This window comes from Condylura cristata, unplaced genomic scaffold (assembly GCF_000260355.1).
Source record: "Condylura cristata isolate star-nosed mole 26May11 unplaced genomic scaffold, ConCri1.0 scaffold00015, whole genome shotgun sequence".
Taxonomy (NCBI): Eukaryota; Metazoa; Chordata; class Mammalia; order Eulipotyphla; family Talpidae; genus Condylura; species Condylura cristata.
This window is the reverse complement of record NW_004567116.1, coordinates 45,890,430-45,916,235: the sequence shown is the minus strand read 5'-3', so window position 1 is coordinate 45,916,235 and position 25,806 is coordinate 45,890,430. Positions and strand designations below refer to the sequence as shown.

Below are 25,806 nucleotides of genomic sequence, written 5' to 3'. Positions count from 1 at the left end.
GCCCCCCCCCATCCCTTATTTGGATCCTCTACATTCTTCCTAAGAGTGAAACCATCTGGTATTTTTCTTTTTCTTTCTGGCTTTTGTCTCTGAATCTGATCCTTTCCAGCTCCATCTATGTTGCTGTGAGTGGCACGAGATTATCTTTTTTGATTGCTGAGTAATATTCCACTGTATATATTCAGCAATTCCACTCCTAGGTGTCTGCCCAAAAGACACAAAAACATTAACCCCAAAGGACACCTGCACCTCTATGTTTATTGCAGTACTACTTACAACAGATAAGCTATGGAAGCAACCCATACGCCCAGAAAGAGATGATTGGATCAAGAAAAAGGGAACTTTTTATAGCTCTTTAACAGTCCAGGTCTCTTTTTTTTCATCCCCCCCTCTCCCATGCTATCTAATTGATGTGAGAATTTTGTGCTGCTCTGGAAAGGGGATGGGAAACCTGTTCACCCACCTCCTTAGTGTGTAGACTAAGGCTAAAGGGAAGACCTGAGTGGCATAAGATTCTAAATCAAGGGTGAGTTTCCTAAGTATAATTTTTTGGATATATTGCTGGAAGTCAGAAGGTGGGGCAGGCATCTGGCCTCTATTTACTAGACTGACTGACTTTGTTATACTGAGCTCCAAAAGAGGAAAGAGAAAATGTTCTATGGACCATAGTGGTTGGAGTTACTTTTGTAAACATGACTTTGATAAGTGGTTTGTGTTGCTAACATCATACTGCTTAGCTTTTCCTTTTCTTTTTTTGCTCTATAGTACATCTTGTTTCCTGTAACCTTTTCAAATTCATTTTTTTTCTCACCTGCTTTTCCTTTTTCAAATCTTATGCTTATATCCTTTCATTTAGAGCTCTTGTGGTGGATCACCTATGGGATTTTATTTATTTATCTGAGTAGTGCTCATGTTCTCCCACTGTACCTGTTATGTCATTACATGATGGCCGAATTTTGGGAGTACCCTGTGTGGAGTAGGCTCTTCTAGGTCTAACTCCTAGAAGAGACTGGGGTTGGGAGGCAGTGTGAGGAACGTGCCCATTTGACCTAGAATCAGTGTGTGCTGCTTGAGGAGGAGGCAGAATTTAGAACAATGCATTCCAGTGGACCCGGAGTTCCATTCAGATGAGCCTAACTCCTAAAGACAGCATAGCAACACCATCAACCACCAGGTAATTGTATCCTGTTTCAGAAGGAGCTGGGCTTTAGAGTAAAATGGATCTAGGTTTGAATCCTGGTCTTAAGAATAATTAGCTGTGTGACTTTAGGACACCTTCCTTGTGCCTCAGGTTTGTTTCTCTTTCTCATTCAATTCATTAGCTCTTTCTTAAGCTCCTATTATGATACAGACACTGTAGGAGGGGCTCTAGGCTAAGTTCAAGCTGCTGGGTTTGAATCCCCACCCCACCAGTTAAGTGGAAGGCCCACTTAAGTGGGACCTTAATGACTTTTCATTTAACTTCTCTTGTGCTTCAATGTCCTTAGCTGCCAAATTAGGAAGCTAGTAGGGCTTATCTCAGAGGAGCTATGAAGGTTAAATCAGTGAGTAATATAAAGTGAGGAGATGGAGATCACAAGGGTAACAATTGGGAACGGTTAGGATCTGGACTCAACCAGAAGACACTTCATCCATTTCATATTGCTCCGGGTTATGTGTGCGTGCGTGTGTGGGTGTGTGTGTGCGTGTGTGCGTGTGCGTGTGTGTGTGTGTGTGTGTGTGTAGGATAAAGGTGCTGAGAAAATGGGTTGAAATGTGGGAGAGAGATAAATAACTGGCAAAGTGTGGACAGTGTTGCAGTAGTGTATAGCGGGGAAGCCCAACCTCTCTTGCAGGTCAGAGAAGCTTACTTGGGAGACTTATATGTAAAAACCAAGATTAAAAGAAGAATAAAAGTTGGACAGGACAATGAAGTGAGCAGAAGAAACAGTGTATAGAAAGGACCAAAAAGAAGCAAGTCCATGTATTTAAGAAATGGGAGAAATCCAGTGAGTTTTGTGTCACCCTGTACCCTTCTCCCCGTGGGTTGCATCTCCCCTTTTTCTCTTCCTGTAGAGTCTACTGAACTTGTTCTGTGTACACACTTGAAGTGAGTATGGTGCTGGTTTGAACTGTTATTTAACTCATGTTGTTTTTGAGAACAGAGACTACCTCACAGCTGTACTTCCTATAGAAAAGAGCCTGGGAATAGAGTAGGTGTTCATAGACAATTTTGCTTTCCAAGGGCATGGTTTTGTGGGTACCAACACTCTTATACAGTTTTTCCCCCATTGTCACAGTAGTTCTCTGACATAGACAGAGCATGTAGTGTTCTTTTCAATACAATAAGAGAAACTAAGATCTACACTTAAGTGATATGCCATTGATTAACTCTTTAATTCTATAGTGTAGGCATTTACTAAGGGTAAGTGTACTTTGGTCTAGGAAAATAGAGCTGAAAAGTATATCCCTTTTCTCAAAGGTGAAGCAGACATTTGACTAAATACTTGTATATAGCAAGTAAAGTTTTAGGACAGAAGAATACTGTTTAAATTTATTTTGGGAACATGAATGAAAAATCAGAGAGAGAGAGAGAGAGGTTTCATCCTATCTGAAAGATGAACTTCATGCCATAGAAGAGTGCCATAGAAGAGTGGGAGGGAGAACACCCAGGCAGAGGCAGCGACACCTGTATACTCAGTGCCAGGAAATGCAAGGATGGTCACTGTGGCAGGTGACACTTTGCCAGCATGACTGGCAGCAGGTGTGTGCAGTGGGCTTGTGGTAGACGGGAAAGGTGTCCATCCCTCCCTCCCACTGGAAAGTGTCTAAGACCCCATGACCTGTCGGGGACAGAAAGGCCCTTCTTGGTCCTCCTTCACTGAGTCTTCCAGGCCCTGCCCTTTCTTCCCAGAGACATACACAGGGTATCCATAAACCAAGCTTTGCAAGGCTCTTCTTGGTCACTGTTTCTCACACTCCCAGCTTACCTGCATATTAATTTCTGTTTAAAACAGGTTTTGGGCCTTCCCTGGTAGCTTAGCAGGTTAAAGCGCAGCACAATGAAGCTGGCTCTAGCTGCTTCAGTGCAGTTTCCATCCCCAGCCTGGGGGAGGTGATCCACATGGGATAGCAGACCTCTCTTGTCTCTCCTTCTGTACCCCTCAGCAGTGTACTTTGTTGTTCTGCTCCCTACTCTATCTTTGGTGAACCCTCTCTGCCCCTGCACCTCTGGCCTATACCTCAGTTCTATATGCATAAATAAATAAGTCTTTAAAAAATAAAACAAAACAGATTTTACCACTTGAGCAACCTGTGATCTGACTACTTAGAAGAGTAAAGGATACCAGGTGAAAGGACATCTGCGTCACTTATTCTCTGTGCCATGAGGTAACTGGGAAGGAGGAAAGTCTGTCTCTGACTAGATACCTGTGGTCCTCTTTTGCTGGCAGGGTCACCAGAGGGGAACTTTAAATTACTTCTTGAATGAGTCAGACCCACTTCCTGAGGAGAAGGGGCTAGCGCAGCTCAAGCTTCCTAGGCAAGTCTAGCCAGGTCCATCTTACTCTTGTCTGTGCTTGCCTTGCAGCTGTGTAAATGAGTATGGAAGATTATGATTTCCTGTTTAAAATTGTTTTAATTGGCAATGCCGGTGTGGGGAAGACGTGCCTAGTCCGACGGTTCACTCAGGTAAGAACTCAGAAGTGCAGGTGGTTACTCCCCCTGGCCTGCAGATTTAGGGGAACCTGGGGGGGTGGGTGACTGGTCCTGCACCAGCCTGTGGGCTGCTGTCTTCAGCTTACTCTGAAAGGGATTTGGAGCCCAGATGGGATTTCTTTAATCCATCTCAAGAGTGCTTGACTCCATGGTCACCACCCACTGTCTTGTTAAATGCGGGAGAAAGTGGTTTTGCTTCCAGCGTGGTCTGAGGAATAGATTATTAAATAAAAGATAGGTGAGTAGTTGCTAATCAGATGAATAGGGATATCAAACTCGACCAAAATATTGTTTTAAAAATGCAAATTTGAATTTGAATTTAAATACAAATTAAACCAATCAAGTTTCCTGCCAACTCCCTCTCATATCTTCCCAGCCAAACAGACCAATTTTTTTAACTCTGCTAGGTGGGGATGAAATGAGAACAGTGGAAGACTATTTGAACTAAATTGAATGTTCCACCTGGGTTGAGTCTTTATCATATGATCCCTCTGTAACTGTCCTTTTGAGAATTATTGCGAGAGCTTATATACCTATTTTAATACAGAAATGAGAGAGAAATCATAATGAAGTTGACAGACTTTAGTGTTTTCCCTAGAAAAATGGGAATGATATTCCTTTCAGGATTATTATGCATAGTCTTGGCATTTTCATAAAGTACTACCTGGGCAAGGTGATCTGGCCCTTCTATCAAAGGCATAGGGCCACCTGGGAAGGGCACTGGCTGGAGAGTCCAGACAGAGTCTCATCCCAGCTCTGCCCTTGCTTACCCTGACAGCCCAGGTAAGTAGCCTGCTGCTGGCTCCCTGTCTCTCTGCCCCCCCCCCCAAAGAACCTTCTGGTCCCCAAGGTCCCTTCCAGCGCTGACCATCTGCAGCTATGGAAAACTGGAGAGGCAGGTTCAGGTTTGATAATACAAACAGCTTTGGGCAGAGTCACCTTTGGAAACCCCAGGGTTTTGCCACAATGAATGAGCATGCAACAGAATGTGGGCTTTTTCCTAAAATTTGGCCTGTTAAAATAAAAAGTAATAAGCAAGCATGCATCTGGACTCAATCAACAACCATGGTGTGATACTGGGAACTTCAACTGGTTTTACTTCCACCAAACATAAGTCACCTTTTCCACTTTTGGTAGGAGGACAAGATTGCAGAAATGTAGAGGAGTTTTGAGCCCCTTTATCAAAATTCCAGGGGGTTGGCTAAATTGGATAAAAAGGTCATTTGTATGGTAAAGGATAGAGCTGGACATTTAGTGGTTAAGTTAGTACAGTATATGCTACAAAAATATTCCCTTGACCTTATAAAATTCCCTTAGAGGTTATTCAATACTCTCTTCTCATTCTACTGAGGGAAAACTCAGCTCTGGAGGAATGAAATGACTTCTCTGCTTCTCTGATCATATCAATGGCAAGGTCAGGATTGGAGCACACATCTCCTGAGACCAGTGTGATCACTTCTGTTCTCTAATGTTCTGTGTTCTAAGCTTAAACACCATAGGAATTGGGCTTTTCTTGTTAAAAGCATATTCCCTGTCACTAAAAGTGAAAAATGCTTCTATTTTTGAATATTACTTTTCACGAACAAGTACACTACTGCTTGTCTTTCTTTCTACTTTTTACCCTTCCCAGCTCTTCAATTCCCCCAAAGTTCATATTTTTCAGGCCGAATTATGCTTGTGTTGATTATACAGTAGAACGTTAAATGAGCTAGATTCAGCTGTTTTGGAGGTATGAGGGCTTTGGGAACAAAACGATAGGGGAGACATGGGGAAAGCTTTGTTTTATTTTTTGGCATTTGTTAGACTGCAAAAACAGCTGGAGCTTTCAACTCAAAGCTTGGCAGCCTTGTGCTTGAGCCAAACCAAAATAGAAGAAAATTGATTCAATATTTTTAAGTAAAGTTATGAATGTTTATATTTACATCTTTTGCAGACATGTAATGGAACATTTTTTTTTGAAGCTCAGCCATTTAATTTCATACTTTAATTAAAGAGCTCTCTTACTAGGAATGGACTTAATTAAATATGCCCCAATCTTAGCCACCGCAGCTAATAAGGTCCATTTTACCTTATTTTCTGAAAATTCTGGAAGAGAAGTGATGAGGGAAGAAAACTAGGTTCTTTCTCAATAGACTGCTTCCCTACTTTCACCTCCTCCAAGTTTACCAGAAAAATCATGTAACAGTAATTTCATTAGACATACATTTTTGTTGAATCCTATCTTTGTAGTTTGGCTCTCAGTTTAAGGTAATACGTTTTTATTATTTTGAAATGCTTCTATCCACCTCTAGCTCATTGAATTTGAGGTCCAGAGAGGGAGACTGGCTTGCTTGAAGTCACATAGTATTCCAGAGGCTGCTGCCTCCCTGTCAAGTGCTGCTTCCACTGTATTTTCTCTCTCAAAGTGCTGCTTTCACTGATGATCTTCTTTGCATCATTGACCCTGATCTCACATAATTACATATGCTGGGTACACTGTACTGAAGGAAATAGTTATCACGTACAGGGCAGAGGCAATTATGAAACCTTACTGTCTTGTTCATGGTTTACCTCCTCAGTTCTTGTTTTTTTTTTTAATTCTTTTTCTCATATTGATTGTCTACCCCTGTAACTAGTTTTAATATTCCTTTATTTTACTTTTCAGGCCATCCATTTCACTTTTCCCTAGCAATGTTAATCTGTCCCCGTGATTCCATGATCTTCTCTTTGTATCTGATTTTTCTGTTTCATTCTTTGGACTTCTCCTTCTTTTCTAGTTCTCTCCCTTCCCTTGCTGTCTTCCTTCTTTTTCTCTGTAGGAAAGAGGGGAACACATCTCTTCTTCTTTCAACATTTCTCTTCTACTTTCTCCTCCCCTCAAAACAAACATGCATTAAACAGGCTTCCCATGACCCTGAGCAGAGTCAACCACCCAGAGTGAAGGAACTGGGAACTGATAGTGATGGCAGAAAAAGGGGAGAATTTCATTTAATTGAAAGATCTGTCTAATGGTTATTTTTTATTATTTCTTTTTTAGGGTCTTTTCCCCCCAGGTCAAGGAGCCACAATTGGAGTTGATTTTATGATTAAGACAGTGGAGATTAATGGTGAAAAAGTGAAGGTAAGATGCTAAGTGTTAAGAGTTTCATGATGTTGGGTGAGAGGAAGTGATATTTTCATAACATATACTTAATCTCATTGAAACCCACATTGGAAATAATATACCTAACCATAGCAGCTTATTACCAAACAGAATCCTTCTAGCCCTTTTGTGGGGGCAAGAAGAGGTTATAGATGGTGTGTTTACAGATAGGAGGACAGAGCAAGAAGACCTAAAGCAAGTATGTCCCATCACTGTCATGTCAGATGGTGTGAAACAACAAAGAACTTTCTTTCTGGATCTCCTGAGTTGTGCCAATAAACAGCGCTACCTCTTTTGTTTAGTGGGCACAGGCGAGAGCTGCTGACTTGCATTCTCCTCCCTTCATATCATACATTCAAAATGAAATAAAACAGGTTTCCCATGGCACTAGCTAGAGTTTTCTTTTCTACCAGTTCACTGAGCTGGTAGGAAGAGGCTGGTAGTGATGGTGAAGAGGGCGGAGAATTTAAGTGAAAGATTGGCTTTGTTATTAGCTTCTGAATCACCCATTGAGTTACTTGTCTCCCGCCGTGCCCCTGTGCCTAGGCAGCTTGGAGAGATACTAAATGAGGGGTCCAGAAAAAACCCATGGTCTCCCTCTCCCCTGTGACGTCTGGTTAGTTTGGTACCTGTAAGGCCTATGGTGTGTGGAGTAACAGGAGACTAAAGGTAGAGTTGACCAAGGAGTTGCTGTGTGCCAGTCCTCTGCTTGGTGCCTTTACACGTGCCATTACATTGAAAAGCCTTACCAAGAACCCTGTGAGGTAAGAGGTAAATTATCTTTCCTTTATAGGTTTCAGAGAGGTGACTGACTTATTTATCCACAGTTAGGAAGGAAGAGAGGCAGGACACGAGCCAATTTTGTGAGTTAGTGCACCCCACTGCCCCTCTGGGGCCTCCCATGTCTTGAAAGAAGGAAATGAAGACACATTGGTCTGCTGTCTTGGAGCAGATAACAGAGAAATGTGAAGCAAGACTAAGTGATAGGAGAAAAGAATAGAGAGTCTGGTTGTTAGCCCTGAGCTCTACCTGCCCCTCATTCCTAGTGAGATTCCTCTCTCAGATCTCTCAGAGCTGAGGTCTGTGGGAAGAAGCAATGACTGTGACATCAGAAACATGCTGAATTGAACACTGGAATCAATTTCAGCTGGATAAAGTGTCCTTTAAGCATCCCAGGTTTGAGTTCATGTGTCACTGGCAATCTTCCTCCACATGCACCCCTGTGCCTGCCTTTAAATGCCTTGGGAAGAGCAGAGGAGCTCAGTGGCCCAATGGTGGCACTTTATAGACAAAGAGACTGTGCAGGAGAAGGTTTCTAGGTGGTGACCAGCAGCTCTCCCTGTATCTCTGAGCACTAACATCTCACTGGTCCCTTACAATAACAACTGAGAGCTGGGGCACTGGACATTTGATAGTTTGAAATCCATGCAAATGCAAACCGGAAAGTTTAGGAAATAGTGTATTTTCTGAAGTAGAAGAAAGGAAGTAGGGTGTTGCTAGGAAGGATACAGGAATATATATACACAGAGAGGACTGGCAGGAAGAACCATATTTTCCAAAAGCAGAGGTGGTTTTCACCTGAGTTGCTGAATAACTATACTCCTCCAGGCACTTTGCTTCCAGATATTGGGATTGCCTGTATATGTACACATATATGTGTGAGTTCACTCCTTTGGCCAGAGATGTTAGTGCCTCCCATGTGCCAGGCACTGGAAATGAATAGGGATAAGTAAGAAATGGTCCCCAGTGTTGAAGATCAGATTTATTTACCTTTTCTGACTCCCCAAGTTTTGCTATTACCTTTATTCCATTTTCTGCAAGCCATAAACCCATTTTTAAATGCTTATCCCTCTGATACAATCACAAGACCACAGCCTCCCTACGAGCAAAATTTGTGTCTTACTCATCTTGTATCAAAGCACAATTCCTGTTCCTGGCACCTCTATCTGTAACAAGTGAGAGTTGGCTTGTCTCCCAAATGCTGTTCTAATTAATTCGCCATATATGTAGAATCAAGATATAAAATGACCCTTCTCAACCATATTAATTGAATGGCCTCATTAACACTTGGACACAAGGAGTCACTCTCTTAAGTCTTAATGGAAAAGGGCTGAGCTGCCCATGTTTCTTTAAGGAAATAGTTGTCTTAGTGGTGTCCTGTTCTTTAGCAGTTACTGACTGTTCTTTTCTGATGATCCCTGTCTTGTTGCTAGTAGATTGCATTTTTTTTTTCTCTCAGAACTCTGTACAGTCAGTGGAAAATAGAATATACCAGTGGTTTGTTCAGGATCTTGCCTGGCAAGAAGCAGGACAGGACCAGGCCCAGAATCTTTCTCCTGGCTCCTTGTCACCTCCCTCGGCCTCCCCAATAAGTCTTATTCTTTGCAGAATGACTTCCAAGGAATCAAAGGCAGTAGATTCTTGTAGCTATGAAAGTTTTGTACGAAATGAGTAAAGGCAAAAGTGAGGGAGAGGCTCCTCTCTAAGAAGGTCCTGCATTATGGAAATCACTTGGGCTAGAAAATATAATTAAAGCATATGTAGAATTTTCATCCATCCATTGATACTTTTCAATGTGTCACAAATTAGTGGGTGAAAGTCAAACTCTAAGTTCAGTCGTATTTTAACCCATAGAAGATTAATTATCATAGAAGATTTTCCAGATTTCCCTCTAATGAGGTCTATGTTTCATAGACAGCAAAGTCCTGCAAGTGTACACATGTATTTCTTCAGTTGTCTACTGATACATTGATTCCTCTATCCTGTGTTATAGTAGATGCTTCTTGTTAGGTAAAACATCTTTATTCTCTAGGAACTTACTATTGCCTACCACAGCCATTTTACTTTTTTAAAATATATTCATTACATCATGCTTCATTTTGGTACAAGGTATGATTTCCCCTCCAATTCAACCATGCACCATCACCATAGTCCCTTGTAGCACAAACATTTTAACTGTGAAATCTTCTTTAATACCAGTCACTTAACCAAAATTAATCCTTCATGATTTCACAACCTTTTATTCAGTTCACTAGCCATTCAAATATGTCTGTCACTTAAACATGCACTGGATTTGGAAGGCATCAGGGACCTAAAGTTAAATAAGAGATAGCCCTTCTACTAGAGAGAGAGGGAAAATATAGCAGGCACAGAGGGAGGGCACTATGGCGGAAGGCTATGGGTGCTTGGACAGCCAGGAAGGGGTGCTACCATGCACTGAAGAGGTGAACCTACTCGTCTAAATCATCTGTAGTTTTATAAAACAATGTTATCTCAATAAAGGAAAAAAAGAGACAGCTCTTGCCCTCAAAGAACTCATTATAACAAAGAGACACACTAGTAAACCAATGATTGCAATACACAGGTGCAACACTGAGGCAATTGAAGTGTAAATTGTGGTACAAATAAGAGCTTAGCGAACTGTGCAGCCCCATGCTGGAGTGGAGAGGGCTTTGAAAGCCCAGGGCTGTGGTACTGAGAACATATTGGTGGGCGTGGCATCTGACTAAAACTGGGATACGCTCCTCTTGTGCAGATTCCTCGTTACTAGAACATCTCGTACTTTATTGTGGTTAGTTAACTATGTAGTTGGCTCCCTTTGAGCTGTGGGCTGTTTTATTCATCTTTGTATCCACCCTGTGCCTAGTTCAGTGCTTTGCATATGTTAATGACCTATGCATTCTAAAAAGGACCAAATGAATTATACAGTGCATGGTGAAACCAAGTTGAATGATAAAGGCAGTAGCATAGGAATATCCTTAGGAATCAAATCTAAAGCCAGGAATAGAAAAGCCAACCCACCCCACTCCCATAAGAAACTGTTGTGCATCTTGACAAGACCATAAATCACTATTCTAGAAAATATTTCAGTGGTTTTCATTCTCAAAGCTGTTCTCAGGATATGCTAGTTGTAAGAACATACTGCTGTCTAATGACTGGTACTATTAAATTCAATCACAAGTGTTTTTAGAGGGTTGATATTACATTAAAACAATAGTCTGTTGTTCTAAGACATATCCTGGCAGAGGGGCACCATGCCCCTAGATTTGAGGCAGAGAAGAGAATGGCTTTTGTTAAGCAAAAGCCTTAACATCTGTAAGTTGCCTTCAGCAGACACAGACTTTCATGTATATTATCAAAGAGCAGCTGCGATTTCAAATCAAAGGAGCGCCTGTGTGCCTGACTGCAGGTCAGGACAGTGGGGCTCACTCTCCAGTCTCCTCCGCTAAACTGGTATGAGCAGAGGGTGACACCAAATGACTCCTCCTCTGTGGGTACAGATGCATAGTACTCAGTCTCGGGAGGCAAAGGTAGCATGGGGGTATGTATTGAGTTTTTCACTGTGAACGAGAAGTCTGAGTACTAGCTTGGGAGGACTCAGGAGCTGGAGCTTCCCATTAATAAGAGAGGCATAAACTTGACTTCCTCACTGGGTTGCTATAAAGATAAAAGGAGACTGTAGGTATTCACTTACTATTTATCAGATATTCTATCTAGTGCAGGAGATTCTGTGAGTAAAATGGACCTACTTTTTCTGCATGAAACTTTTAGTCTAGAGAGGAAAACAGCTATTTAAAAAATCACAACAGTAGTTTAGAAAATTATTACAGTCTTTATTAAAGTAAATATTTGGGGCCTCTCTGGTTGCTTAGGTTAAGTCTCAGCGCTGTTGTCACTACAACCTGAGTTCTATCACTGGCCAGGAAATTAATGCACATAGGGCGCAGCAGACCTCTCCTGTCTCTCCCACTGTTCCCCTTAGGAGTGTACTTGGGTAGACCCAGCTGTTCTGCTCCCCACTCTGTCTCTGGTGAATCCTCTCTCCGCCCTGCTTTCCGGCCTAGACCACAGTTATTCTACACAACAAGCAAATAAGCAAAATGTATGATTCAAGATGTCAGGCTGTGAAGAATTTCAGGGTGTAAGAGAGAACATGTGAGAGTGGGGGACCAGGAAGGGGAACCTGGTTTAACCTTAAGGCTTTAGACAGTCTTCCCTGGGAAATGATGTTCTTTTAGTGAGACTGAATGAATCTTGTGACACGTGAAGTTTATGCAATCACAGGGAAGATTATTATTGTCATTGATGTTATTTCTCAGAGCTCTTGGATTTGTTCTATGTTTGGGTCTGTCTTACCAGTAATATGCTCTGTGCTGGAAATTCAAGGAGAAGTGAGAAGTGTTTTTGCCTTCTTTCTTAGAAATTAGGTATTATACAAGAGATGACTTCTGAAAATGTGACTTTCCAGCAGGGAAGTTTTAACCTTTTATTTGTTTTTAAATTTATTTATTTATGCATACAGAACGGGGGTACAGGCCAGAGGTGAGGGGCAGTGAGAGGATTCACCAGAGACAGAGTGGGGAGCAGAACAGGCAGATTGACAAAGTACACTGCTGAGGGGAGCAGCGTGAGAGACAGGGGAGGTCTGCCAGCCATTTGGGTCATTTCATTGGCTGGGGACCAAACTCGCACTGAAGCAACTGCCGCAAGCTTCCCAATGCTGTGCTTTAACTGCTGCACCACCAGGTAGGACCCAACCTATTTATTTTTCTTTAATAAAGAAACTATCAGTGCCCATAGAGTGACGTGCCTAGGATCACAGAGCTTAAAGGTGGTAGAGGGAAACTGAGCCTTCTTTGCCGTGACATTGCTGTTGTTTTCATTAATAAAGATTAAAAACAACCATTTGAATTTCGAACTGGGAGAGGTGGTGAGGTTGCATTTTCTCATTCTCAGCTTGCTAACTGAAATGTCAACAACCAGAGAATGACAGCTACCAGTGCCTGACTTTTGTACTTCACTGGACTTGCAGTTAAAAGCATGAACTCTGGGACCTCAGTGCCTGGTTTCATTAGTTGTGGGCAATGCTGGCTACAAGACACCCATTTCCTCATGTGAGAAATGCCAAAGTAATAGTAATTCTAGTAATAGCCTCCTGGAATTATTGAAGATAATGTGAGTCATTGCATGTAAAATGCATAAAGCTTGCCACATAATAAAATGTTCAGTAGGGTTTTTAAAGAACAAAGAGGAAACTCTAAAGCAGTCTAGTGAAGAACAAAAGACATAAAACAAAGAAAGCCCCACTCTTTTGCCAGGCACACCCAACACATTTTTAAAAATTCTACATCCTTCCAGGGCAGAAAATAACCATGAAATTATTTGGGTGAAGTGTTTCCTTTTTAAACTAGAGCAGGCAATGCTTGCTTTCTTTTCTGTTTCTCCAACCTGATCTTTTCTCTTATGTGCTCACAGCTTCAGATCTGGGACACAGCAGGTCAAGAGAGATTTCGATCCATTACCCAGAGTTATTACCGAAGCGCCAATGCCCTAATCCTCACCTATGATATAACTTGTGAGGAATCCTTCCGCTGCCTTCCTGAGTGGTTGCGGGAGATAGAACAATATGCCAGCAACAAGGTCATCACTGTGTTAGTCGGTAAGTGAGTGCTAAGGGAGGAAAATTCATTTATGTGTCTCAAAGAATTTATAATCACATAAAGTTTGTGCCTCCGTACTTTCCAAGAATGTTATCCACATGAGTGTATGATGTCATGCAATCAACATTCAATTCTTTTGCAGTTGAAGAGATAAGGAAATGGTCCCTATCCCCTGGGATAGTTTGAAAAAGTAAAGTTGAAAATATTGCTGTTTGGTTTTCTACCAGTGCTGTCTATCGGAATTAAGACTGTCTATCTGAACGTTGTGCAGGATGTTCAGTATTTAGAAAACTCCAATTCTGAGATCATGAAACTGTTGGACTAGAAGTAACATCTATATCTTAAGTTTGATAAAGCATTCATTATTGAAGCAATTGTTTAATGACTAAAGGAAGGACTTTGGTTAATTATTTCCACTCTTTTATTGATTTGAAAATTCTAATTTTCAGAAAAATCCACTAAAGAAAGTTTTGTAGTTTTTTTATTTTGTAGGAGGGTAGAACCCCTGTTCACCATGGGGGGGGGGAGCAGGAAACAACCCATGTTTCTCTGTGGTAACAAATATACATATTAAAGAATGGCATTGCATGAAATGGAATTGAACATTAAAAATCCTAGTGGTGGTGGAAAAATGTTAATAATACATGGTTGCTAAAATGTTTTCTTCCTAGGAAGGAATTGCTGTATATTCTATCAAGATCTGAATTTTGAAAATTTGGGTAGAGAACATCAGAAATATTGTTAAATTATAAATTATGGCTAACAGTGAGCTAATAAATATTTTATAGTAACCGTTATGGCTAGTATATGTGTCAGGACTTATACTGAGAACTTCATGTGTCACGATACCTAATTCACAGATAAGGAAACCAAGGCTCAGAGAGGTCAAGTTCTTTGTCCAAGTCATACAGCCTGTAAGATGTACTCAGAAATTCTGTAATGTTCCTATTGTAATCCACTGTTTTGTAACAAATTGAGGGCCTTTCCCTTTAGGGTGCTTGGTTAACATCTGCCTCTCTATGACCTTGTGCTCCATGCCATGGCCTGAAAACCCCTTTTACACTAGAGAAACTTTGCAGTGACGCATTGAAGCTCCCAACTTTGGACTTGAACTTTGTGTTCCATAGAAAACTCTATTGAACTTCAGTCAAAGCGCCACTCAGGAGGGTAAAAGAAGATTTGAGCAAAAATAGTTAATCTTTGAGATGTAAAAGAGGCACTGGATTTTGAAAAGAAAATATTTATTTTAGAATGTTTTAAATATAAGCAAAAGTGGAGAAAAAAGTACAATGAGCTCCCATGTACACATCTCTCTGCTTTGACAATTATCTTAATGCATCTGTTCAAATGTGTTCTGTCCACACTCCCCTTCATATTATTTTGAAAATGCCTCAGCTTTTTACTAATTCATCTTTCAATATTTGGCACATTTTTATATTTTTAAAAATTTCTTACATTATTCATTTTTATACAATATTTCATTTCTCCCCTCAGATGTAGTCCCCGTAATTCTCCCACACTCACAGCACCCAAGAGCGATCACCATAGTCCCTTGTTCTCTTTCCTCCCCTCCCCGTCCCCTGTTGTCACACACAAAAAGAAAAATATCAACTGGTTTCACTTGTAGGTAGAATATGGTGTGTATCTTTATAAGATTAAAAAATAAAAAAAGAACCTGATCACTGTGCCATTTTCAGACCTAATATTGTTAAAAATTCCTTGAAAGCATCAAATCATTTTTTAAAATGGTCACATCTCCTTGATTAACTCAGATTTTTTTTAAGTTCATTTAAAGCAAGATCCAAATAATACATACATATATTGTAATTGATTTTATGTCTTTTGTGTTGCCATTTCTCTTTTACCCCTTGCTAAAAAGCATTTTTTGTTATTATATAGAAGTTTTAAATATGAATTTTATTTCACCTTTGTGATGTCATGTGACATGTTCCTCTATCATCTGTATTTGTTCAAGATTTATAGGTAAATTTATAAACCTGGTTGGATTTAGGTATTTTTGTTTTTCAAGATGAGTTAGTGCTCTCATAATTTCTGAAAGTAACTATTGAAGTTTGTTTATATTTTGAACATCATTATTAACTGACATGTTTTAATACATTCAATATATTTAGTCATTTGCATTTATTTTTATTGCTTTAATTCTTCAGACTTTGACAATGGGAGCTTCTTCAAATGGATGCTTCTGTCACAATCCAGAAGTACCATTTCTCCATTTCTTTCCTCCTTCTTCCTGATATAAATTCTTTTAAAGATATATATGTAGAGAGAAAGAGAGGGAGAGAGAGATAGTATCGCTTTACAACACTGTATATGATTCAGAGGTTGAAGATCACGTCATCAGATGTATGTTACCATGTCACAGCTACATAAGCACCCATAGTTCTCCACCATAGTCCTTTAAGTCCCCTTAAACTTTGTTCCCACATCTCCTCCTCTTGCTCTGGTAGCTTCAGTTCTACAGTTGGAAGTCTAGAGTTTATTATTGGTTTGGGTTTTTCTGGCCTTTTGCTTTGTTCTCTATAGTCCACATTCCATGAAACCATGTTTTTGTCTTATTTCTTCTTGCTTATTTTGCCTATTATTATCCCCTCTAATTCTGCCCTTGTCACAATGGCAAGAGTTCACCCTTTTTTGTAGCTGCATAATATTCCTTTATGTATATGTTCCACATCTTTATCCACTCTTCTTTCACTGAGCACTTAGGTTGCTTCCATAACTTGATTATTGTAAATAGTTTTGCAGTAAATATAGGAATGCATATATCTCTTTGAATTAGTGGGTTTTTTTTTTTTTTTTTGCATTTTCCAGCTAAGAGTGGAATTGCTGGATCATATGGTAGATTTATTTTTAATGTTTTAAGAAGCCTCAGGGCTGTATTCCTTAGGGGCTGGATCAGTCTACATTCCTACCAAAAGTGTTTGTTTTTTCTCTTTTTCTTTTTCTCTTTCATTTGTTTTTAGTCTTTTTGATATGGGCCATACCCCCATAGATATGAGATCTCATCATGGTTTTGATTTGCATTTCCCTGGTGAGGAGTGATGATATACATTTTATCACATGCCTGCTGGTCATCTCCCTGTCTTATTTGGAGAAGTGTCTACCTAGCTCCTCTGCCTATTTCATTTAATTGGTTTTTAATTTTGCTAGGTTTTATTTAATTTGTTAAGGTTTAATTGAATTAGGTTGTTTTTGGTCATTGTCGAGCTCTGAGTTTTTATACATCTTGGATATTAGCCCCTTGTCAGATGTTTGATAATACACATATTTTCTACCATTTGCTAGGGTATGTTTTTGCTTTACTCATAGTTTCTTTCACTGAAGTACTGTGAAAGAGGGTCAATCATTGCTTTTAGGCTTTTCAGTGAACAGAGCACCCTGGCATCCACAGGTGCTGACTTAGGACTCTTCATTAAATGTTGTCACTCACAAGATGTCCACAGGCCACACACTTAGATTCACATTCCCTTACACAGAGACAGGACAGGAAACAGTTTAACAGCAAGTGGGCATTAGGCATTCCTCTTCAGTGGATGTGGTCCACAAAGCAGTTTTTATGTATTTAATGAGTCCCTCTGATTTTACCTCCCTTTCCAGGCAACAAGATTGATCTGGCTGAAAGGAGAGAGGTTTCCCAGCAGAGAGCCGAAGAATTCTCAGAAGCTCAGGACATGTACTATTTGGAGACCTCGGCCAAGGAATCAGACAATGTGGAGAAACTCTTCCTTGACTTAGCATGCCGCCTCATCAGCGAAGCCAGGCAGAACACACTTGTGAACAATGTATCCTCGCCCTTACCTGGAGAAGGGAAAAGTATCAGCTATTTGACTTGCTGTAATTTCAACTAAAGGCTGAGTGAGCAGCAGCAGAAAGAACCAACAGCTGCCCTGATGGATTACAGATTGCTGGGGAGATCTGGCGATGACTGTGGCTTCTGCTCTCTGCGGACCTTCTGTGGGTGCCCGAACTTACAAAGCATGGCAGGCCCAGAGCCTTGTCCACAGGCTGGCTTTAGCAGAACATATACTGGTTTCACCCTTTTGCAGGCTGGAGTCAGAGCAAGGAGAACATTGTACTTGCGGCTCCATGCTCTGCAGAGCATGTTTTTTTTTTTTTTTTTTTTTTTTTAAAGCAAGTAAAGGCGCATTCCTGAAGACAGTCCAGGGAGAACTTTACATAGGGAACCCCCTACACACCAGTGGTTGCATGTGGGGCGGTTCTCTAGGGCTTCGGGGAGCCCAGGTTTTCTTGTCTACTGGATAAACCAAAACTGGAAAGGCCAAGTACTGCCTCTGGTGTGTGTTGATGACTCCATGGAGATTTTCAAAAGTGTTATTTCTCTTATCCACAGGCACTTTCAAGAACTTTGGGATGTAAAAAATGAAATGAAACCTTTACCCATGACCAACAATAACAATCATTGTTTTAATAATCTATATGCCACTCCTCTTGGTGCTAATGATTCTGCTCTTTCACAGACCAAATGTTTTAGTACATTGATGTCCTTAAATGTATTAAATAGAAATTACAGAAACAAAAAACAGCAGGGGGAAGTCCATGAATCAGCACTCTTTCTCAAAGTCTCATTACTCCTTTTTCTAGGGTGGATTTATTGGCGAGGTAATCTGTTACCCTTTATATCCCCTCTAAATTTCTGCCATTTTCTTTTATTCTCCCATTTTGCCTGCCCTTAAGCAAATGAAAAGTTTGAAAAATGGGTGAAATGAATGGCTGATGATATGCTAACATAAAAGATTAGTTCAAAGACATTAGGAGTAGTTTGATAAAACAGACCTGATCTGACCAAAATACTGGGGGTGAGTGAAAGAGAGGTGCAGTGTTCTAAGCTGAACATCCTTGAGAGCCAGTCACGACTCTTCCTCCTGGTTCCACCCACCTTGGACAGACCCAGGATTTTGTACATGTTTTCAGTAGACGTGAGAATAGCAACAGATGAAAAGTCTCATGAACCATTTTTATTTTATCTTCAGTGATAATCTTAGAAAAATTTTGCTCGTGGAAGGTTAAACTGTCATTTGTCACCTCAGACTCATGTCCTATGTTCTGTTTCTTTTCTCTTTTCCTTCTTTCCTGGCCTTACCCCTTCTTTCTACCATTCTTCCCTCCCCACCTTTCCTGGGTTGTTACTGCAATCTCTTGCTCAGTTTTAAAACAGTAACACAAAATGGATGATGTGCTGCTTCTTTATGTGACTGCTTTTTTAGTGCCATCCTTTGATACTTTCTAGGTTTGTTCATTGATAGTAATACTAACTCAAAATAATTGAACCTGTGTGCAGATTGAAGCTGTCAGATGTTTCTGTAGCTTTCTGTAGCATAACTGAGGGATGAGTAATAGAATATGATTTGTAATTCCACTGCTGCTATGGATGTTGCGATCTTGACCCTGTTATGTTAATATCTGAAAATATTTAATTTTAAAGAAATGAGGTGTATCAAGACACAATACTGACAAAGCATTTGTAATATTTCTTTAGCAAGTTTCAGAGTGGCCAGTCCCTTGCTCATGGGCATAATTGCTTAAGGGATTGATATTTTGGGTGGCTGTTGCTGTGTTTGTTCTGATCCTATGGGGAAGAGTAAGAGATCCCTGATGTTTAAATTGCCTTTATTTTAGAACACGTCTCTACAGGAAAGAAAAATCATTTTAGAAAATTTCAGCCAAAATCTGTAATAGTAGTTGCTGTTCCCTTCCCAGTAAACCAGTAAGTAAAGGTATTCAGATAACAAGTCCAGGGTGGGCAGAGGAGCTCTTTTTAAGCTGTAGGAAATTGTCCCTAGGTTTAACTTTATTATCTTTAATTTAGGTCCCAAATCCAGTTACCCCTGCATGTCATGACCGAACCTTTTCTCACAGCAGCAAGTGTCTTGAAAATAAAATTGCTTTGTAAACTTAGAGGAAAGGACTTCATTAGATTAGACAAATTTAGTTGCAAAATAACAGCTTCTAGCTCCATACTTGCATTCTGAAATTCCTATTCCCTGGGCCTCAGCCACCACTATTACCCTTGACCAGTTGCAGAAGGGGATTCAAAAGCTCTGCTCTTGGCCCCTTTTCCTGTTACTCCTCACAGCCTTTCTGTAATTTGCAATCACCCATCCATGGCTCATTAGCAGGTTAGCATGAGAACATAGGGCTTTTTTCCCCTTAGATGTGTGAATTCCAGATTAGGCCTTATATTCACTGAGGTATCTCAAGTTTGAGAATAATCCCTGACAGTATTGTAGGTACTCATTAAAAATTAGTTGAATAAATGACTTAGTGCCAAGAAGAGCTTCTCCAGTTAAATAGCAATTCACAATTAGAATTTAAAGGAAGAACATTAATTAAATCTGGTCATTTTAACCCAGCTAGAACCTAAACTTACTGACTTGCCTATTAGATCTATTGTTTTGGTAATATTTACTAAGAAGCACTTTCATAAATAAAATTTCTCATTTTTTGGCGGATGCAAAAGCGAGTTGCTTTCTCATACTTCAGCTTCACTTGGTCTGACTAATGAGAATACCAGAATCCATGTCTGCTTCCATTTATGGTATGGTTTATTTTGCTCTTTTAATAAAGTTACTAAATATATGGCCAAACTTTTCAATTTCCAGTGACTGTGCTTCATGTTCATGTCATGGAGTCAGGTTTGGGGGAAGCCATGAAATCATTTAATTTGCTGATAATCATATTTTATTATGACTTTGTGTAGATTGTATCCTCACAGGTGGTTATGCTTTCTCCTTTCTCTGTGCAAAGTATTTTACTCCTTTACATGCTTTTGTTATACCTATTTGATTATGTTTTTAATTATAGACACTATTGATTATGTTTTAATTATAGACACCATTATCCTTTCTATGGATTACTTAGATTAGACCGTTGACTTTTTCTGTTCTTTCTCATGTTTGCATCTCCCCTTCAGTAAAGTGGCAAGAACTAAAAATGGAAGTGCAATGGGTTGACTTGACAATGTGTCTATTTTTGATTTAGAGTTTGGTAAGAAAGATAAAATTCACTGACCAAAATAAGCTATTAGAACTAGTATTATTTACTTTAAGCTCTTTAGGCATGTTGGAGTAAGAAGGCAGAGTTTAATGAAAGTCTGAATTCTTTTTTCTTCTGTTCATGATATATGACATTGGAGGACACAGGTGACCAGTGTTAGAGCAATGATTTGACTCATTTACCCTTTAAACTATTCCCTGCTCCATCTAGATTCAGCATCAGCTTTCAGTTAAATAATAATTGTGAAAAAGTACCAGTTGTGAGTGATTTTGAATTGGCCTTCTGATTAAAGTGAAAACATCCTTTTAACAAGACCAAGCCACATGAATATTTCTTCTTATAACCAGAAAAAACAAAAAAAACTGCTTAATTTTTTCCACATATCAAACCAATGACTTTAAAGGGAGACATTTTCCGTTTCTTAATCCTTTAGATCTTTTCAGACTGTATTTTGTGGTCATAAGTTCTTCAGGGACTTTTGTCTCTGTCCTATTTTCTTCTAGGTTCTGACATTTCTTAATTTCTAGATTTTTTTTTTTTACTGCAACTGGTTTCTTACTTTCCCTGGCTCTGACAGGAATTATGTATGTGTTTTTAGATTTAATTGGCCTTATAAATGATTCATGAATTGGACAGCATCTCAACTAGATGCTCCCTGACAATCAAGAGAAACATGTATTTCATCATTCAAGCAAAATGTACAGTTGGACACCAATTTTGATTAAAACAATATGACTTTTTGTGACAGGAGCCTATTGATGTTTGGAAGGAAAGCTGTCTTCTCTTACATTTTTTACCCTGGGTGGAGAGCATACTAAATTAAGTGCTTATTCCTTCAAACAGATAATTAATATAAGTTTTTATATGGGAGATAACATTTGATATTCTTTCTTAAGTCTAAATGTTGGAATATTGCAAATATTTTTAGGAACCAAACTCTGAAACTAAACACAAACTGAAGCATAACAAAGATGGTGAAGGAATTTAAATTTTATGACATCTGAAGAATATTTGAAGAACTTGGGAGATTTCACCTGGGAAATAGAGAGAGGAATACAGTTAGGACATTGGGAGCAATACATGGTGGCTCAAAGGTGTGGATGAGACTCAAAGGATAGAGGTCACAGGTTTGGGCTCTATGTCAGGGAGGACTTTCTCCCCAAGCTGGTTCATCATGGAAGGGTGCCGCAGGTACAGTCTGTGTCAAGCAGAGGCTGGGGTAAGAACTCAGCAAAGATGATGTGGAAAGGATCCCAGTTGGTTGGGGGTTAAACCAGAGGACTTAATGACTTAAAAGTCTATGTTACTGCACTTTGCCTCTCATCACCTGCTAGATATGTTACCCATAGTTCATACTTTTTTAAGGTTTTGCTCTTCTACTGCAAGTCTATCTTACCTTCCATAGAGAGGCTATTTGTCAGGTGCTCTTAGCTCCAAAGACTGGGAGCTCAGTCTTGTTGAAATCTTGAGTTAAAAATTTTAAAGAGGTATTCTTTTAGTAAAGTTTTAGTAAAGTTACATAAAATCATGGAAATTTTTGCCAAAAATAAATCATGTTTAGTTAAGTGAAAAATTGGTGTGTCTTCAGGACTTCAGGATAGGCCTTTTTAGCCTAAAGAGAACAGTAGTTTCAGTTAGAGTCCATTATATACTGACATAAAGTTTTTCAGCTCCTATATCAGAAATGAGCTGGTGAATCACTAGCATAAAGTAGTCCACAGTATCTATTTTGGAAACTTCTCATGAAATTTGATTTGTTAGTTTCACTCTCTTGCAAAAACATGATCTGAAAATGATTTTAGCAGAACTGAGGCCAAACTGCTCATGTAGAAAGGAACAAAACACACAGCTTTGAAATTAGGGATATCTATAAGCAATACTTGCAAATAAGGTAAATACCCAAATGAGTTCATTTGCAAAATAATTTGCATCCTTGGTAGACTTATAGATGGCTCTATCTTAAAAAAAAAAAAGAAGTCTTGCATAGTGAGAAATACAAGTTTGAGCAAGACCTTCTTTGAATTCTTTGTTCAAACAATTCAGTGGATAACTATGGATAAGAGAACAAAAACTAGCCACCACTTCTTTAACTGGCCTTCTGAGGTAGATGAGTCAAAATTTACTTTCCCACTAAGTAAAGCAGAACTTTTTGAGATGTTATAGTTTAGTCCCTTAGGGACTGTGACTGACACTCGAGATGGTGAAGTAGGGAAGTGTGAAGAAGGGGAAACACTGGTCAGTGTTGCCAAGCACCAGATGTGACCTTATACAAAGTGCAAATCTCTTGAATACCAGTTGTCTGTTATAGAATCATAACAACTGTCAGGATTATTGTAAAAACTAGATAAATGGAAAGTTAGTAAAGTGCTTGGTAAACAGTAAGTATACAAATATTTATTTTCTTCTTTATTAAAAGCATACTTTGGATCATCTTGACAAGTCCTAAGGAGGACAAAACAAAGGTTTCTTTTTTGATGTCAAAGAAAAGAGTTGCATTTCTGAAAAGGCCATAAAGGAATCTCTCATTTGGTCCATTCTTCTGCCTTTGAGCATTACTGTTACCCAAGAGACTCATATGTCAAGAAAGATACTCCTTCCCTCTCTTTCCCAATAGGCACTTCCAAGGGTTGTGAAACTCTTCATTATCAGGAAACTTACCCTTTTCACTGAAATACCTCACAGTGCAATTTAGACCTCTTTCTTCTTGATCCCATTGCCATGTGAATGAAAATGGGTTGATCCTATCTTACTTTTGGGGGTCATGTCTGCCATTTATTGACCATTTGCCTTTTTTTTAAAGGTCAAGAAAAGCTCATTAAGGTGATAATCATTATTCTGTTGAGGAATATCAGGCAAGGCATTTATAAACTCTTTGCTCTTAATTGGTATTAGATTTATACCCTAATTTTACTGTTGACTAACTCTTCAATTATACATGTATTTTTCTTCATTAGCTATAATCGACAACTGCTTCTGAAGAACTCTTCTGGTTGTGGCTTTTGTCTCCTTAATAAAAATGGAGTCATGAACCCATTTTGTTACCTGCTTCTAGAATTTATGACATGAGTGGATGGACATTACCACCAACAATCAAACTTAGCAAGGTTCCTTCCCCTTTCTATGTGTGCATTAAGTGCTGAAATAAAAATTGGTGTGCCAAATGCCTAATAAAGCAAGAAATCATGTACAGTGACATAAAATAAAAATTTGGTCTGTTAGGAAAATTTGCCCTTAGTTGGTACACAATTTTTGTTTAAGGCTACACAGTTCGGCTTGGATTAAATACCAAGAGCAAACTTGATAAACTCTTTGAAAAATAGCTTCTAAAACATAATACTTCTGTTGTGTAATCATTAGAAATAAATATTCTCTTGCCCCATAGAATTGCAGAGTGCTAGTGGAATTTTCTGGTAGGCTATTAAATCTGAATGTCACTTGATTCATTAAATTTTTTAAAATTCTCTTATCCTTTAAGGTGTGTTGGGACTTTATGTCCCTGTTGTAGAAAATTTTAAATGACTCGAATGCTGGTTTCTAGTTTCTGCTCACTGCAGTGTCCTCTAGAAACCTCGGTGGTTGGAGCTCTCTGATGATAGGTAAGGGAGCTATGTAATAATGTATTTGGATTAGTGTGAGTAAAGTTACTGTTTTCATCAAAAAAAAGTTTGAAATTTTAAATAATAAAGGGGTTAAGAAGAAATTTTTGATAATCTAAAAAGAAAAATGTGTGCCCAGATGTATTATTGCACACAATTTAATGCATGACTTTTAGTATAGGGATGAAATCAAATGAAAAAATATATAATTTCGAAGGTCTTCTCAGCAGCTAGTTAACATATTTAGAGAAGCTGTTTCAGGAAGACAGAGAATCCTTGATTTCCCTTCCCCTATCATTTTCCATTAAAACATGGAACTTAAATATAAAGTTTTAACACAAATGTTAATTATCAAAATTTATAAACTCAGTTCTTAACATGTTGGTTGTAAGCATAGGCTCTCAGCAATATCTGACTATACCAGTATGAAAAAATATAACCATCAGCTTCAATGTAAACATAAAACATGACTTTAAATGCAGATATTAACAGTGCTCTATATTATGCTTCATGTCTTTACATTGTTTTTTGATGTTAGAAATATAAGCCCATGATATGAGTGGAATTAGATGAAAATATTATGTAGGAAGGTGTGAAAACTTCAACATTAAGATATGGGGAGAGGGAAAGAAAATGAAACAAAGTATTTTTAAATGAGGTTGCATCACTCCTGTAGAAGGTGAGATATAATTCACACTATACCACCTACCCCTTTAAAGTGTCCAATTCAGTGTTTTTTTTCTTTATATTTTCAAGAAGTTGTATGATATCACCACTTTCTCCAGAACATTTTCATCATTTCAAAAGGAAACACTACCTACCGTCTCTCGCCCTATTCTTCCCCCAGCACCTGGCAGTCTAATCTACTTTTAGTTTCAATAGATTTGCCTATGTTGGACATTTCATATAAATAGTACTGTACAATATATGCTCTTTTGTGTCTGGCCTCTTTTACTTTGCATAATGTTTTTACAATTTGGGTAGCTCAAATTATTTTATGGCAAAATAATTTTCCATTGTGTGTATATACTATATTTTATTTTCCAATGATCAGCTGGTGGACATTTGGATTGCTTCCACCTTTGGGCTATAATGAACGATGCTGCTATGAATATTGTGTACTAGTTCTGTGTAGGCATATGTTTTCAGATCTCTCTTAAAATCAACTAATCTAAGCAAATGAAGTCATCTGTGTTCATTTAGCACACCCTCTTAAAATCCTACTTAAGGAATGCAATTTATAATCTTAGACTGATTAATTAAGAGGTCCCTGAATAGTGACTAACTCCCTTAGATGTTCATAAGAATTTTTTATGATAATCAATTTCATAAACACTGCTTTGGTCTTGTAGAAATTGAGCTGTCTTCACATCGAGAATTCCTAAAGTCCTCTGTTTTAAAGACAGCTGGAAACCATGTTGAAAAGGCGCCCTCACTATGTCTCCGAGGATTCAATGAAGGAGCACTTTTAATATACATTTTCTTTTATATAGAGACTGTCTTTTAAAGTTTGGATTTTCCTTCTTGAAATAAGGTTGTAAATTGCCAAACCACCTATCTATCATAGCTTAAGTTTTTATTATTAAGGAATAATTCATACTGAGAGTCAAAGTAAAAAGAATGTATTTTGTGTGCAAAGGATGAATGTATTAATAACTTTTTATTTGTAAAAAAATTTTTAAAAAGATGAATGAAATTGTTTTCCCATGTACTTGTATATAAATAAACATTTGTTGCTCACATTTGGAGGATACTATGCCATTAAAGTATGTAAAAAACAAGTAAGCTACTAGCAAGCTAACACATAACATGTGTTCTGGGTTTGGGAATCTGGAGACCTGAGTTTGAGGGTTGATTCTCTAAGCTTGAATTATTCATTTGACATTTGCACTGCGGCTTTCTCCTTTGTAAAATTAGAGGG

The 25,806-nt window shown here is 38.8% G+C and overlaps 1 protein-coding gene across 2 annotated transcripts in view; it reads left to right on the top strand.

Annotated features, from left to right (window-relative positions):
- RAB30 (RAB30, member RAS oncogene family) overlaps positions 1-25,584 on the top strand; it is a 78,479-nt gene extending 52,895 nt beyond the window's left edge. The window contains exons 2-5 of one of the 2 annotated variants that reach the window (XM_004683246.2): positions 3,569-3,669; positions 6,713-6,796; positions 13,073-13,256; positions 16,873-25,584. In XM_004683246.2, coding sequence (XP_004683303.1) covers positions 3,577-3,669; positions 6,713-6,796; positions 13,073-13,256; positions 16,873-17,123 — 612 coding nt within the window. In that variant the 5' untranslated portion in view covers positions 3,569-3,576 and the 3' untranslated portion in view covers positions 17,124-25,584. The remainder of the gene's footprint in view (positions 1-3,568; positions 3,670-6,712; positions 6,797-13,072; positions 13,257-16,872) is intronic. The other variant, XM_004683247.2, reaches the window with a different exon arrangement.
- Positions 25,585-25,806: the final 222 nt, after the last annotated feature.